Consider the following 15,645-nt stretch of genomic DNA (forward strand, 5'->3'; position numbering starts at 1 on the left):
TATGTGTATATATATATATATACACATATATTTTCCACTCTTGAAAGATTGAGACATCTAGAAAATACATTACAATAAATATACACAAACCTCAGCTAAGATGGTAACACAGAAGAAAATATTGAAATGTTCCCTTGCTCAAAATGAAACAGAAGTTACCTTGAAATTACACTTTTGTGTGTGCTTCCTGACACAGTTACAATGTCCTCGACAATTTGGCCCGAAAGTGTTCTCAGGACAAATAAGGTTACAACGTGGTCCAAACCGGCCAGGATTACATTCACAGAATCCAAAGAGACGATTACAATGCCCACTTGAACAGATCTGAGGACATGGTTTATCACACTTTTCACCAAAGATCCCTATAAAAGGGAAGTTAAATATTTTAGTTTATTTTATGTTTTTGTGTCACAAAACCAAATTTTAAAGACTGAATAATAGTTTTTTCCATCTTAATAAAAACAGCTTATAGGTAGTTCAGGGTTTTCAAATATATCTTGAAAAAAGTATCAAAGTAGGTCAAATCAGTTCATGTACATTGAAAACGTTAATTCATACCACTAAAATCCAATATACATGGTTAATATGCACCTGATTTTTATCAACATCACAGTTCTAGCCTTATGTTATACGGAAGAATGACGTCCTTGATTCTACATTTGAAATTATGTTAATTATAGTATTTGAACTAGTTAGCAACTGTTTTATAGGCATTGAAAATGTATACAATTATAGGCTAAAAAAACAAAACAAATACATGTGTAATTAATAAACACCTGCAGGACAGCCATCTTCACAGTTTTTGCCCTCAACACCAGGAGGACATACACACTCCCCAGTCTCAACGTCACAAGATCCACCATTCAGGCATTTACAGATTTGGTTACAGCCTTCTCCATAAGTGCCCTAGGAGAAAAATAATTGAAAAAAATAAATAAGACGAGCTAAGTGTAACAGGTTGTTTGCTTTAGAAAAAAACTGGCAAAAAACAACCTTCAGATTACAGAAGTTGTGTCATCTATCATTGATAAATGACTTAATAGATTGTAGTTTGTGTCTAAAGTTTCACACTCATCCTCACTTCACATCTAGTCCTTAGACAATGAAAACAAATTTGGAATCTCATTGCTTTTATAGAAAGATTCTAAGAGATTAAATAAATTATAATACAAAGTGTTTTTTTCTCAAAGCCTTTCATAATGTTTTGGGAGAACTTAACACTACTTGTAAATTTTGCAACAGAAAATTAATAAAAATGTTTTCAGCTGTTTCAGGTTTTATCTAGAATTTTAAAATGGAAGATTTTAAACTTTTCTGGGTTGAAAAAGTGACCACAGGGTAATCAGAGTATTCAGCACAAAATTAATTTATCTACTTCACATGCAGATATTTTACTGAAAAATACAATTCATAAGTATCATATGACCACTACTATGAAAGGATTTACACATTGTAATATTTAGTGAAAATAATTTAAAACTACACATTCTAATCAGTTCTTAGCGACAATTTATGAAACAGAATTTAAAATAACTAATTTTTAAACACAATTTTTAACTATATGATATCAGATACTACACTATCCCTTGTTGTCTAGAAGAGTGAATGAATAAATTTTAATACACCTACATAAAGCATTATAAACAGAAATTTTCCAGCTTTATCTTTAAGCTACTATTAAGTGGTAACATAAAAAAATCAAGCTAAAACTAACCTCGGAGCAGCTTTCATTACATAACAATCCTTTATATCCAGGTAAACAATCACAGCCATTTTTCTTAGCATTACATCTTCCTCTACTAAGGCAGTCATCACACGTAAAAGTACAATATGGACCAAATTTTCCTTTATCACAGGCTGGAAGGAGACAGATGCATCTCAATTTATGCAAGGTGAGTATATAATAACATAGGACAATATAATGATATTGTAGAAGCTTCAGATATTCTAAAATCTCATATTGTAACAACTGCATGATATTGTACAGAACATTTACAACCGACTCAAAAACACACCCACATATAGATGTTTATGTTGATAATGATAAGAAATCCACCTGAAATAAAAATGTATAGCAGTGATACCTGGTATGAATATTAAAAACTTTAATTAAGATAAAGTACAAGAACAATGTTTCGACCTTATTGGGTCATCTTCAGGTTAACAAAGACAGTTTGAAATGAGTTCTACTAGTTTCAAACTGTCTTTGTTAACCTGAAAATGACCTAAGAAGGTCAAAACGTTGTTCTTGTACTTTATTTTCATTAAAGTTTTTAATACCCATACCAGCCATCCCTGCTATACAGATGTTTATGTTCATGCTACAATAATCAGCATGCCAGAAGCTAGTTCAGGAGCTAACACATACACGTGGTACAGAAATTGAAGTATAACCATCAGCTTAAGTCAGCTAACAATGTTGCAAAAACTATATATCATTTAACTTTGATGTTTCATCGTATTGTTATTCTTCATGGATTCATGTAAACTACAACATTATAAATCATGCAACCTAATCTAATAAAATTCTACTTACATTAAAAAATTTGTTCTTAGAGCAAGTTTTCAAATGCAAATTTTACTTGAAACTTATATTCTTGATGTAAAACAAATACACACTTCATTATGTTAGTATTATTTAACAATGTGAAGGAACATTTATCTTTAGCTTTCTTTTAGCAAGTCTCCATCATATAAATCCAGCTATATGTAAATACATTCAGCAGCTCATTAGCATTTAAAGTGTACTTTTTTTTCTGATTTACAGTTTAATTTGCAACACAGTACCTTCTCTTAGAGGGAGTGCTTCCAGAGCAAGTTGTTGATAGCGAGTATCGTCCACAATTGGAATTACAGTAGGAGGTATAGATTGAAAACGAAGCCTTGAAGATAGTGCAGCACTCGGAAAAGGAAGGTCTCCACGATGAGGTCCACTATACCCATTTCTTGCATCAAATTCAACTAAAAAACAGATAACTCTTAAAGTGGAAGCAACTAAATATAGTAATGAAACATGTTGAAGCTAGCCTTAAACAACAACAAAAACATTTCATATGTTCTTGCTACAATAAAAATAAATTCAAAGATTTTAATACTTTCATTAAGTGATTAACAATATCAAAATATCTCATTATGAACTTACGACCTCAACAAATGAAAATATATTTTAAGCACACTTATCTGAATAAGTTTTAAAGTGTGATGGAACCTGCACAATAAAGGATACTTGAAACACAAAAGTCTTATCGATTATTCAAATGTAACAAAAGATACAAGTTTTACATAAATGGGGTATTTGACTATTCTTGGATTTTGTTTCAGAAAGTGAAAAAAAAAACTTACATAGAGGTAGCTGATCATTTCAATATACTAAATATTTGTTGAAGGTAAATCATAAAACGCTTGAAAAAACGACATTAAGGATACGAATTGTGTTGTATTTAATGTGGATTTTATAAGAAATGAAATGATAATGGTGGTGGACACTTTGAACATTTGTAAGACTATTTTCGTGATCATACGAATAGCGTTTAATCCTGCAAAAAGATATGTTGTGTAACTTATACTTTTATTTTTCTTTATTGGGGGTTCACTATGGCCTATCTGATATATGAGATAATAAGACATTTCTTATTCACTGTGTAAATATCAAAATAAACTCTATCACAGTATAAAAAGTGTCACATATATATCTATATATTAATAAATAACTAGATATAGAAAAAAAGTAAAAACTTATTGCACAAGAATAAATTCAAGTAAAAACATAATTATAAAAGTTTTTCATGGGTGGAAGGCTTATATCAAAATAAACTCTATCACAGTATAAAAAGTGTCATATATTTTTCTATATATTAATAAATAACAAATATAGAAAAAAAGTAAAAACTTATTGCACAAGAATAAATTCAAGTAAAAACATAATTATAAAAGTTTTTCCCGGGTGGAAGGTTTACATCTTTATAGATGATTTATAAAAAGCTTTGCATTTAATTATATTTCTCATTAAATTTCTAAAATTGGTGTAAACTGTACGGCTGGGATGATATAAAAAAAAGCTCAAGAAACTGTTGATGTAAGTAGCAGGAAATACAAATATATTCATAGCGTTAGTTTTGGTTTCATAAGAATGATTTTAGTTTTCGCTGTAAATTACATGGCCTACTTACCAACAACCTCACAAGTTTGACCATCAGTCTGTAACTTATATCCATCACCACAATAACATCGGAAAGTTCCTAATGTATTTTCGCACTTTTGCTGACATCCACCATTTTCTCTCAAGCATTCATTGATATCTAATAAAAATAAAGCACTTTATTTCCAAATCTACACTTGGCAATTTACTCAGGTAAAGATTGTAATACTAATCATGATTGTAAGATGAGACATATTATTTAACTACGACATATTTCACGTTTATAAAAGTTAAAAATCATCATAAATATCCAATATACTCGTGTAAAGAAAAAAAAAAAACTGAACTGTTCATTAGCTTGATTTTTGATGTTATAAAAAAGATGCTTATATGCATGTATAATAACAGAAAACAATTACTTTTTGGACAAGAAGTTTCTAAATCACACAATATTAGTTTCAATAGTAAAATAATGAAATGAAGCATGGATATAGTTTTCAAAACAGATAAAAATTATAGCAGTACAAACAGGGTCGCATTAAGGTTTAGTGCCATTTTGTAATATTGGGGCATTGTAACCCATCTTACCAGATCGAGATACCAGATACTGAGTGATCATGTGACTGAACAGGTTATTAATGATTTAATTAATACAAAGGCTTTATTTCTGGAGCAAATAAGTGGAGGTGGGGCAGCAAAAAAAAATATCTCGTTAGGGTTAAATAAGAACATAAAATTTTTGTTGCCACTTTTGTTCTATGTTTCTTAAATTTGCCACCCTAGGCAGCTGCCTACTCTGCCTATGCATAAATGCGGCTCTATGTTTGAATTCATCCACAACTGAAACAGATGTTCATTTATAAAGGCATAGGTGCAAGACTTATGTCTATAAAGTTTACCTTTGCAATACTGTAAATGATAACATTCTGAAACTTAAAAGAAATATTGAAAATATTGTGAAGTTCCTCAAATTTACAGTTTTAACTTGTCACACACACACACATTTGGGATATCTGAGTAAAGAAGTCGAATTATCTAATCTGGAAACTGATATATAATATATAAAATACATATATATGTACAAAACTGTATAAAGTTCATTATAATGTATCAAATGTTTATTTCAGTCAAATTGTTCAGACTAAATCCTCTACTCTTCACATTACATTACCATAACTATGTTCATATCAATCATTTTATCATTTGTACAAACTAAGAAATCATACATTTAGTTTCATTACTATCCATGTTGCAGCCAATTCACTAATAATTACAATTATTCACTTTTTATACATTGAATTAATACACTTTTCTTTGTATTTTTGTTCTCTGTACTACTGATCAGCTTCATTTTATGAATTTATAGTTTATAGAGTAGTGTAGTTGATATATATACAACTAATTACTATTTCTATTTGTAGACTCAACAGTACACTTAGCCCATCTAAAGAAAAATAACTTCCAGAGATCACTGAACAATATAACTAACACTGGTAACATTATATTAATACTTTATATTATTTCAAAGAGTAGACTCACTATTATACCTAATCTAGTGAAACAGGAATAACTTCTAGAGATACTCATAATCGTCATTATTAAAGGTATAACCAAATCTAACAAAAAAAGACCGTAGAGCAGGTTAACTGATACTGGGAAGACTAGATTAAAATATATTATTTCAAAGAATAGATTCACTATTAAACTAGTAATCATCATTACCAAAGGTCTAATCCAGTCTACAGAAATAACTTCAAAACAATGCAAAGCAGTGTAACTGATACTAATAACACTAGACTAAGTTACTTTATACTATTCTTATTAATGGCGTAAGCTAGACAAGAAAATCAGAATAACCTCTTGAGATTTTAGGGTAGTGTACATAATGCAGATAATACTAAAATGTTAAGGCTATTTCTGAGGTTAAACCCACCATTACACTTGTAACCATCCCTACTAAGGGTATAACCCAGCCTACAGGAACAGGAATATCCTCCAGGAGAGTTGCTGCAGTCTTGCTCACAGAGATCAGTCTCATCTTCACATTCGTTAATGTCTAAAATTATAAAAAAAATTAAAAACTGAACTATTTGAAAAGTCAATATTGATACAAAGGATCATACCAACAGAGTAAAAGAGTGCTTAGGGATTAATATCCACTAAAGAATAAGCAATGCAACCAAGGTTTGACCTGAACCTGACCTTACACAAAATCTTGACAGAATTTGATTTATTTGTTTTTTAATGTTTGATGAACAACAATGACTTATGATTCTGTATGCATCTGTTTCCTCTCCACAGGGGATGAAACAGAGGGGGAGCACTGGAGGCATATACACTCCAATTGTGACCCATTAACAAAATACCCATTTGAATATTATGGATAGTCACTGTTTCAAGTTTAAATTTAATGGCCATGGTTGACATAGCAAATAAGGTTCTCCCAATCTTCTGTGTTCCCTCAAATTCAAACACGTTTTGTCGCCTATGTTCCTCCACATTTGGGGAATATTATTAAAAACCATGTAGGAGTTAGTATCAGAATATGTCATCATCTTAACCTGTTAAATGTAACTGCAAGTTGTACCTTTATGTTAAATACTGCTGAATCAAGTTATCAAGCTTTTTATTTTTACATTTGTGTTTGTTACATTTTACAATATACTTAATTTATTCTGACTACATCCCTTTTTTTCTTGGCAAATTTTTTCAAATTAACGTGCACGAGATATTTTATATAAATAGTTATTCTTACAGATAAAAAACATATTTTAAACTTCTTGATTTAAACTAAGATTTTAAACGTTTTCTATTTTTTTTTTGGTATCCTGATTTCAATAACTGGATCCTTAAATAAATTGTTTTCTGTATAACAAGGCTTAGCTCTATATTTAGGACATAAAATCTGAAAATGCTCCAATTATAAATTTCTGGGTCATAATTATTATGTGAATTTCAAATGTTATGAAAAATAAGTCACAGGAAATTTAAGGTTCATAATGTATTTTTTAAATAGAGAACTGTAAATGATTTAAAATAGTCACTACAATAAGACAGTCATGAAGAAACAATGATATGACTATTGATATCAGTTTCTAAAACTCTTATTGATAAAATTTTGTTCAGAATTTAACTATTACCAAACCATACCTGAGAAAGTAAGAATCTAATACACTAAATAAGCACGTAGGTCTATGAATATAATTAGGGCCTGAAAACAGAAGTTGTTTTAACTCTTTTACGGCTTTTGGCACACATATGTTTTCCTCCAAAGCTCTGTCATGCAAGTTTGGAATTTAAAATCACCATGAAAAAAAGATACTTCCCTTCTCAAAGTTTATCAGTTTCAAGTTAGAAAAATAATGAATGCCTGTCCCATGAGCCAGCCCAGCATTTTTTAGTACTACGCCTAGGATGGTCAACATGGGAATCATTCCATTTAGGGTTACTTATGAATGAATGAAGCTTGGCACAGCTTCTAAAATGAAAATATGATATAATGAAATCTATATGGATTATAATATGGTAGTATCATATTGGGCATTACACCATCCTTAATATATTTACTCTTCATTGCAGAAGAGGTATTTTAAATTTGAGAATCACTAGGGACATCATCTGGTAATGCATTGTGCATCTACTCCAACTTCAATATCTTTGAGTTTTACACAATACCGAAACTAATGATTTCCTATACGTTACTTCCAATCCCCCTTTCTGATGATAACAATACTATTTTTTTTAATGTTTCGCTGTCAATGCAGTAATCAAGTAATGAATCACCGATTCAGCTGGTATGTCAAATCAATTGCAATATCTTCAAATAAGTTCTTCTCTCATCCAACCTAGACCCACAATTTAGATTAATCACTGCACTTAAACTAACACATTTACAACAACAGCTAAAACATTTCAAGCATGTTTCATTGCTGCATCGTTTTACTTTACATTTACAAGTTAACTACTCCATGTGGGCTCTCATGGTCTTTGGCAAGGTCGCTGAACTTGAAAATAGTGCAAAACGTGCTGCATCATTTTACTTTACATTTACAAGTTAACTACTCCATGTGGGCTCTCATGGTCTTGGGTCAAGTTCAGCGACCTTGAAAATAGTGCAAAATGTCTTCTTCTTCTCTAATCAAAACAACCCAACCCAAACCTTTCCCGAATGACTCATATTTTTGGATCCACATCAAGATGCAGGGCTGACTCATGTGGCAGGTGCTTTTTTATTGTGTATCTGAAAAAAAAAACTGGCACAAGTAGAGTTGTTCAGCTATAAACACAACAGTGAGGGATAGATATATTTTTTATTAGAGGTTATTTCCTTGTGAAGAGAATCAACTTTTCAGAAGCTCTTGAGTTATCAAATCTTTTGAAACGTAGCAGAAAGTGTGAAATTATTCATAAATTGAACTGTCTTTACCTTTGCATGATTTTGAATCAGATCCTAACTCAAAGCCAGCATAACATGAACATATAGGTCCACCGGGACCATGTTGACACTTCTGTTCACAACCTCCATTCCTGTCAACACAAGAGTTTACGATTTCCATGTCGATTCCTGAAGAAATTACTAATAGTTAGTACATGAAATGATGTTTAATATGATTTTCATAAGCACAAGGATTCACAAATTCCACATATAGTTGTTGATGGTATCTAAACCAAGTTTTGATACCTGTGGTTGGCACATTACAGAGAACCCATTGTTTAGCTTTGTGCTTAACTACATACAAACAAACAAATCAAGTCTTAATATTAGTTTGTTTTTTGTTTGTCTAAAAATACAGAGTTAAATACTAGTATAAATAAATTAGTTGTATTATATTGGACAAAAATAATTGTAATTTGTAAAATAACAGTTTATTAACACAATTATTCCAATGTAAAAAAGTATTGTATAAAATTCTTTTGTATATCTAATTTTTATCATTACAATGCCAGTATTCATTTTTCTTTTTCAGTAATATTTTTAAAATGCTTTATCAAGATAATAAAATTTTAAAGAAGTCTGCACAAAATGGCTCAGTAAAAAAGAAATAAACTTCATAATTTATAGTCTCTAATTTGTTTGTTTGTCTTTATCATTAAACCAAAACCTTTTTACCAGAATTTGGCAAAAGTAAAATTACACTAAGTACATTACTGATGTTCCAGTCTTAAATATCTTCAGTTAATCTTTTATATCTTGTAAATTCTTTAGCTTGCACAAGAGACACACCTCTAAGTAATCTGATATTTAAAACTACTGTTTTACAAAAATTAGGTCAACAAATACAAAGTATATAATACACTTTAGAAAATTATACAAAAACTATAAACTTCATACAGCTATAAACTTCATACAGATTTACTAATATTGTGATTTAAACATAAAAAACAGGTACAATAAGGTATTCAAATACATTAAAGTTGGTACTAAAAAGTAAGAACGTTGTTACAAATACTCAATAATTGATCATTTTATTTGTTTAAACATGCATCAGAAATAAACTTGTTGTATTATTTTAATTAAAAGCAACTGTAATTTGTAAGATAATAGTTCATTATCACAATTATTCCCTTTGCCTATCATCTTTGTTACACACAAGTCAGAGTTTGACAGCAACATGAATAATACTTTGGATGTGACTGTGTCATCCAAATCATGATAATTATTTTGTATTGATGAAATTCTAAGGGAATGATCCAACATAATTTAGCATCGTAATGCACTATTACATGTTATATCCAACAAATATTAATTATTACATCTAGAATTTGATTTGTCCAACACGAACCTCTGATTCGAATCCAAATGAACTGCTTTTGGAACACCACCTAAAGGACAAATCCTAAATTTTCCTTACATTCGCAACAAGATAAGACATCAATTCCATTAGATGTGTATCAATAATTTGCAGAAATTGTTTGTAACCAAGTGCAGTCTATGATTTACATCACAGGTGGGTTCACTGTCCATTAAAATGAGACTCTAGTTATGAAGGATGGCACCTCCTATTTCATAAAGTTCCATTCTAAAAGTTATGGTATAGAATGTCAGGAACATAAAACAGATATTGTTGGCTTAATTTCCCAAAATTAAATACAGATGATATCAACAACAATGTCCATACTTACTGAAGCAAGAATAGCCATCACTACCCAGTTGATAGTTTTCATTACAATCGCAGTTGTATGTTCCAATTCTATTTATGCATACCTGAGTACATGGGTTTCTAACCAAGCACTCATTAACATCTGAAAATAACAATGAAAAATTTGTAAATTGACTGTAAATTGTACTACATACAAGGGGATCAATAAGTACAAAATCTTCAAAATATTGTTCAATTTTGGCTCTTTGGTTGCATTATTTAGAAGAAATAATTTGATGCTAAGTCAGTTACATCATTGTTTGAATTTCTGAAGCTATGTCATCTAGTGGTAGCAATCATTCCATCAGTGTATGTAGGTTTTTATTTGATGTAATGCCAATTTTATCCATTAATCAATTTTGTTTAATGGTAGTAAAAATAAAGAACAGGTAGAAAATGATAACACTTATGGCCTATTATCAGTTGAGGTTAATATTATGAGCTATAAGTAATAAGCTATTTCTATCCGTTAAGTTCTGAAAAATAAAAACACTATTAAAACTCTTTACAATTTTACAACCTAGTCAAGCTCCCTAACCACCTGGAAATGTAGATGTATATATACAGACATACAGGGTTTTGTGTAAGAATGTTAATTTTTTGTGTTTCTTTATTTGGTTTTATTATAGTTATTGACAAGTGTAGAATACAGAATGGTGGTTGTGAACATCATTGTATTAGTGACAATGATACTGTTATGTGTAGCTGCCAAGAAGGATATGTGCTTGCAGATAATAAAAAGAACTGTGAAGGTAAGATAAGTTATTGATTATTTTTATCAGGTTTATAAATTATCATTAAAACATAATTAAAATGTTCTTCAGTAATACTAATAAACCATTTACAAAATTAACTTTACAATTTATTTATGATGTGTTACAGATGTCTAATCAAAAGGAACTCAATATTTATAGTGTTTTATTTCACTCGACAGCCTTTAAACTTTAGAATCACTTTACATAATCATTTCAAGAGTTTTTAATGGTTAAAATTTCTTCAAGTGAACATTTTCCCATTGAATCATCAGTATATGACATTTCACCATATTTTGTCTGCAGCAGTTCTCTGATAGGACAGCTGTGAGTCTTTCAGTCATGTTCATATATGTTTCTGATAAGACTTATAGATTACAAGAACCTGTTATGTATTTTTCATATAAATAAAACTTGAAAATCTTGTAAAAGTGTGTTTGTACTGCTAAAAAGCTGTAGCCTAGTGATTGATGTGCCAGACTGTGAATCTGAGGGTCAATGGCTTGTTTTCTATTAACCTTAAAATATGCCTTCAAAGAGTTAGAATCAAATCTTACTATTTGACATGAGTAGTCCAAGAGTTGACAGTGACTGTTCTTGACTAGCTGCCTTCTCTCTTGCTTGTCAGTTTCAGAGAGGGTTAGTACAGATGTCCTTATGTAGCTTTGTACAAAGTTTCTAAGACATACAAGCCAACAAATCAGTTCAGGGACCAAGTACCAGTATATCATTGACATTGCTGGTGCAATTAAGACATAATAAAGAATGTTTTATGTTATATATTTTTTTTAGTGATAATATTTATTTCAAAATATAGATGTTTGTTTGTTGGTTTTTGAATTTCACGCAAAGCTACACAAGGGATATCTGCATTAGCCATCCCTAATTTAGCAGTGCAATACTAGAGGGAAGGCAGCTAGTCATCACTACCCACCACCAACTCTTGGGCTACTCTTTTACCAACGAATAGTGAGATTGACTGTCACATTATAGCTCCCCACAGTTGAAAGGGGGAGCATGTTTAGTGGGATGGGGATTCGAACCCGTGACCCACAGATTGCAATGGCCACCTAACAATGAGCTCAAGCTATTAGCTGAAGGAGTTCATGCTATTAAGTTACATGTAATGGCTGAAAATCACATAAACATTGAAACAATATGCATAAATTACAATTACTTACTCTCACAGCTTCGTGTGTCTCTTCCAAGTCTGTAACCCTCTTGACAGCTACAGATGGTCCTACCATCTACATTATTACAATAATGTGCACAACCTCCGTTGTCTATTCTACATCTATCTATTATTGAAAGTAAAATAAAAAACATATTCAACAACTTTGCTCTCTCTATGTTTGCTCACTTGATAAAATCCAAAACATAATTTGACGAAATGTTAAAAAATATTGTTTATTCTTATTCGATGACGAGGAACCCACGTTGAGACTAATAATGGCTGGAGACGGCTTGAATGGGTAATGAAGAAAAACTTTAATACAACAGCAAATGTACAACGTTTCGACAAGGTACCTGATGATGACAAAACCTTGTCGAAATGTTGTACATTTGCTGTTGTATTAAAGTTTTTCTTCATTACCCATTCAAGCCGTCTCCAGCCATTATTGTTTATTCTTGTTCATAGGTAAGTATTGGGATCCATAGAAGCTCTACAAAGTATTTCTCTAAGTCTTTTAATTACAAGTTAATCATTAGTTTCATTATTATAGATTTATAACTGTAATTTAATAATACCATATTATTTCTAATTTGAAGCGGTATAATTAATGCACGATGAAAAACAAAATATCTGAGTAATTAGTGAAGACACAATTATTCTATGAACAATGGTTGAAACATATTCACAAACTACCACTGACATGAAACCTTATGGTTTAAAACATCAATTCCATTACCTTCTTGGACATTTTTCACAACCATATTTAAAAAACTATATATATATACACACATGTAAATTAATTATTTTCGCCACCCTTCCTTACCATCACAAGATTTTCCATCACGTTGCAGTTGATAACCAGGTCTACAACTACACCGCACCTGGCCATTTATTTCATTGCACGGATCAGCACATTCACCATTGTTAATACTGCAGCGATTGACATTTCAAAGTTTAATATTTAGCAAGTATATTTACAAACTAAAAGTATATTCTAGAATATTTAGCCACAGCTTCATTGATGCCAATAGCATTTAATTTCAATAATTCATCACTAATTGCTGATATTCGATGAGTACTCAAGAGAAAAAAGGTGATTTTTCTTAATGTTACTTTGACGATAGAACATTGAAACCTTGTTAATTGGTTCAAAAAGCCTAGTGGGCTGACTGTGTACTAAGCTTACAAATACAAGTTTATAAAGTTAGTCCTAATTATCAACATTATTAAATGATCAATTAAGGTAGTTTTTCAGTTCAGAACTTCATAAGAATTAACAATAATTTTAATGATATGTATTAGAAGACAATACTTCAATAAAATATCTCAGAACTATTACTGTTTCATGACAGTTATTAAGTCTAATAATCACATTACAGTTTTTTTTTACCTAACCTTCTGCATCACAACATGAGCATCTGCAGAACTTAGTGCAGGTGAGGGCAAGCCATCACGGAGCACAGGCCATTTGCCTTGAAGTTTGAATGTGATGCTCTTACTGATTATGGCTTATTTATGTAAACCTAATTTTGTCAATTATATTTAAACAGTGGTATTTTCTAATACATTTTTTAAACAGATTATTCAAATAAATTTTCTTCTGAAATTCTGGGAGGGGGGCATTTGCCCTTCTCTTGTCCCATCCTGTAGATGCCCATGTGTCACAGTCTATTCCACTATATAAATTTATGTTCAAAATTAAAGATAGTATTATAAATTTGGATTGTTTTCATGCTCCTTTTAAAACACTGTGTTCAGTTTTGGACCTACTAAATTAATATGAAAAGCCACAGACTTTATGGAAAGACTACTATATACAAAGTTACAGAATAATTTCTACTTTCAATAACTTTCAATAAAGAAAATGAAATAGTCGGACTTATTTTTTCTGGTGAGAAGAAGTAACAGGAATAAGATTCGGTTGTGTTAAAAGAACTATCTGGGGATTTTGAAAAGGTTGGTTATCATCATTCTTTTTTTAATAGTAGACTTAAAGGGAACTGAATAGTGCAGGCAACATGCACAAACTTCAGAAAGTCTTGCATAGATTTGTTCATACACTACTTTTCTCTAATTAGTTGGTTAATTGGACTAACACTTGACCAACACCTTTAATCTTAATGAAAGTGAGGTTATGGATATTGGCTAACAAACATTAACCTTGCTGTGGAAGCTAGGAGAAACTGATTCAAAAAAGATGTAGACATAGCTATCACAAAATCTTTAAAAACCTTTTAGACAAGGTATATTGGGTAGTAATAAGGCAACTAGGATTTAGGTTACGTACATAAAGTATACATGTCCAAGAAAGTCATCAGTTCACCAAATGAGGAGCTGGTTAGGCCTCATTTTGAATACTAGGTTTAGTTGTAGTCAACTTATCTAAGAAAGGATGTTGAATTTTGGGAGAGAGGATTCAGAGAAGGCCTAACAAACTAATTCCAGGTTTAAAGAGGTTGAAGTCTCTGGACATATTTTTACTGGAGAGGAAAAATTTTTATTATGAGCTCAAAGAAGGACCTGATTGATGATTTTATGATTGTTAAAGGTTTGGAATCCATAAATCCAAGCATAAAAAAAAACATTGCAGGAAGTTAGGTCAGAGGACATTAGTTTAAGCTATGTAAAAGTCAGACAAAATTCCCCATATGGCAGTGGTATTTTTTTAATTGGGAGTGGTTGGCCTATAGAGTAATCTGTGGTAGAAGCTACAACACTGAAGGAGTTTAAGATGAGCTTATACGAATATTGTAGAGATCAGGTTGGAGATAAGAAAAGGTGTTTTATGCATAACTTGTACTAGGTTAATATTGGAAAAAGAAAACAGGATAGCTTAGAAGAGCCAAATGGTCCCTTGTTATCCTTTGAAATGAGAAAAAGGTGATTTTAAATAATGCTAAAGATAGAATGATTTTAGTTCCTTTCTTTAAAGAGTAAGTTGGTAACTTAGATGGTTGATCACACTGACTAGAAATAATTGGATGCTATATCAAACACCAGTTACATCATTGTTTGAATTTCTGAAGCTATGCCATCTAGTGGTTGCAATCATTCCCTTAGTGTATATAGGTTTTTATTTGATGTAACGCCAATTTTATCCATTAATAAATTTTGTTTAATGGTAGTAAAATTAAAGAACAGGTAGAAAATGATAACACTTCTGAAACAGAATGGCCTATTATCAGTTGAGGTTAATATTAAGAGTTATATGTAATAAGCTATTTTTATCCATTAAGTTCTGAAAAAAAAAACACACTATTAAAACTCTTTAAAATTTTACAACCTATTTTTAGCAGTACAAACACACTTTTACAAGATTTTCAAGTTTTATTTATATGAAAAATACATAACAGGTTCTTGTAATCTATAAGTCTTATCAGAAACATATTTGAACATATCAAACTGAAAGATTCACAGCTGTCCTATCAGAGAACTGCTGCA

General features: G+C 30.8%; 1 protein-coding gene and 1 long non-coding RNA gene across 2 annotated transcripts in view; both read right to left on the reverse strand.

Annotated features, from left to right (window-relative positions):
• LOC106475007 (multiple epidermal growth factor-like domains protein 6) overlaps positions 1 to 10,377 on the reverse strand; it is a gene marked incomplete at its 3' end in the record, with an annotated part of 23,842 nt that extends 13,465 nt beyond the window's left edge. The window contains exons 1-8 of the mRNA XM_013935704.1: positions 10,262 to 10,377; positions 8,565 to 8,702; positions 6,072 to 6,194; positions 4,170 to 4,298; positions 2,788 to 2,961; positions 1,715 to 1,857; positions 777 to 906; positions 160 to 362 (exon numbers count right to left, since the gene is read on the reverse strand). Coding sequence (XP_013791158.1) covers positions 160 to 362; positions 777 to 906; positions 1,715 to 1,857; positions 2,788 to 2,961; positions 4,170 to 4,298; positions 6,072 to 6,194; positions 8,565 to 8,694 — 1,032 coding nt within the window. The remainder of the gene's footprint in view (positions 1 to 159; positions 363 to 776; positions 907 to 1,714; positions 1,858 to 2,787; positions 2,962 to 4,169; positions 4,299 to 6,071; positions 6,195 to 8,564; positions 8,703 to 10,261) is intronic.
• Positions 10,378 to 12,214: 1,837 nt separating this feature from the next.
• The window catches only part of LOC106475008, a 5,719-nt gene continuing 2,288 nt past the window's right edge, over positions 12,215 to 15,645 (reverse strand). Inside the window, exons 2-3 of the long non-coding RNA XR_001291780.2 lie at positions 14,045 to 14,053; positions 12,215 to 12,324 (exon numbers count right to left, since the gene is read on the reverse strand). This is a non-coding gene — a long non-coding RNA (uncharacterized LOC106475008). The remainder of the gene's footprint in view (positions 12,325 to 14,044; positions 14,054 to 15,645) is intronic.

The sequence above is a fragment of the Limulus polyphemus genome, unplaced genomic scaffold (genome assembly GCF_000517525.1).
Source record: "Limulus polyphemus unplaced genomic scaffold, Limulus_polyphemus-2.1.2 Scaffold7963, whole genome shotgun sequence".
NCBI classification, from domain to species: domain Eukaryota; kingdom Metazoa; phylum Arthropoda; class Merostomata; order Xiphosura; family Limulidae; genus Limulus; species Limulus polyphemus.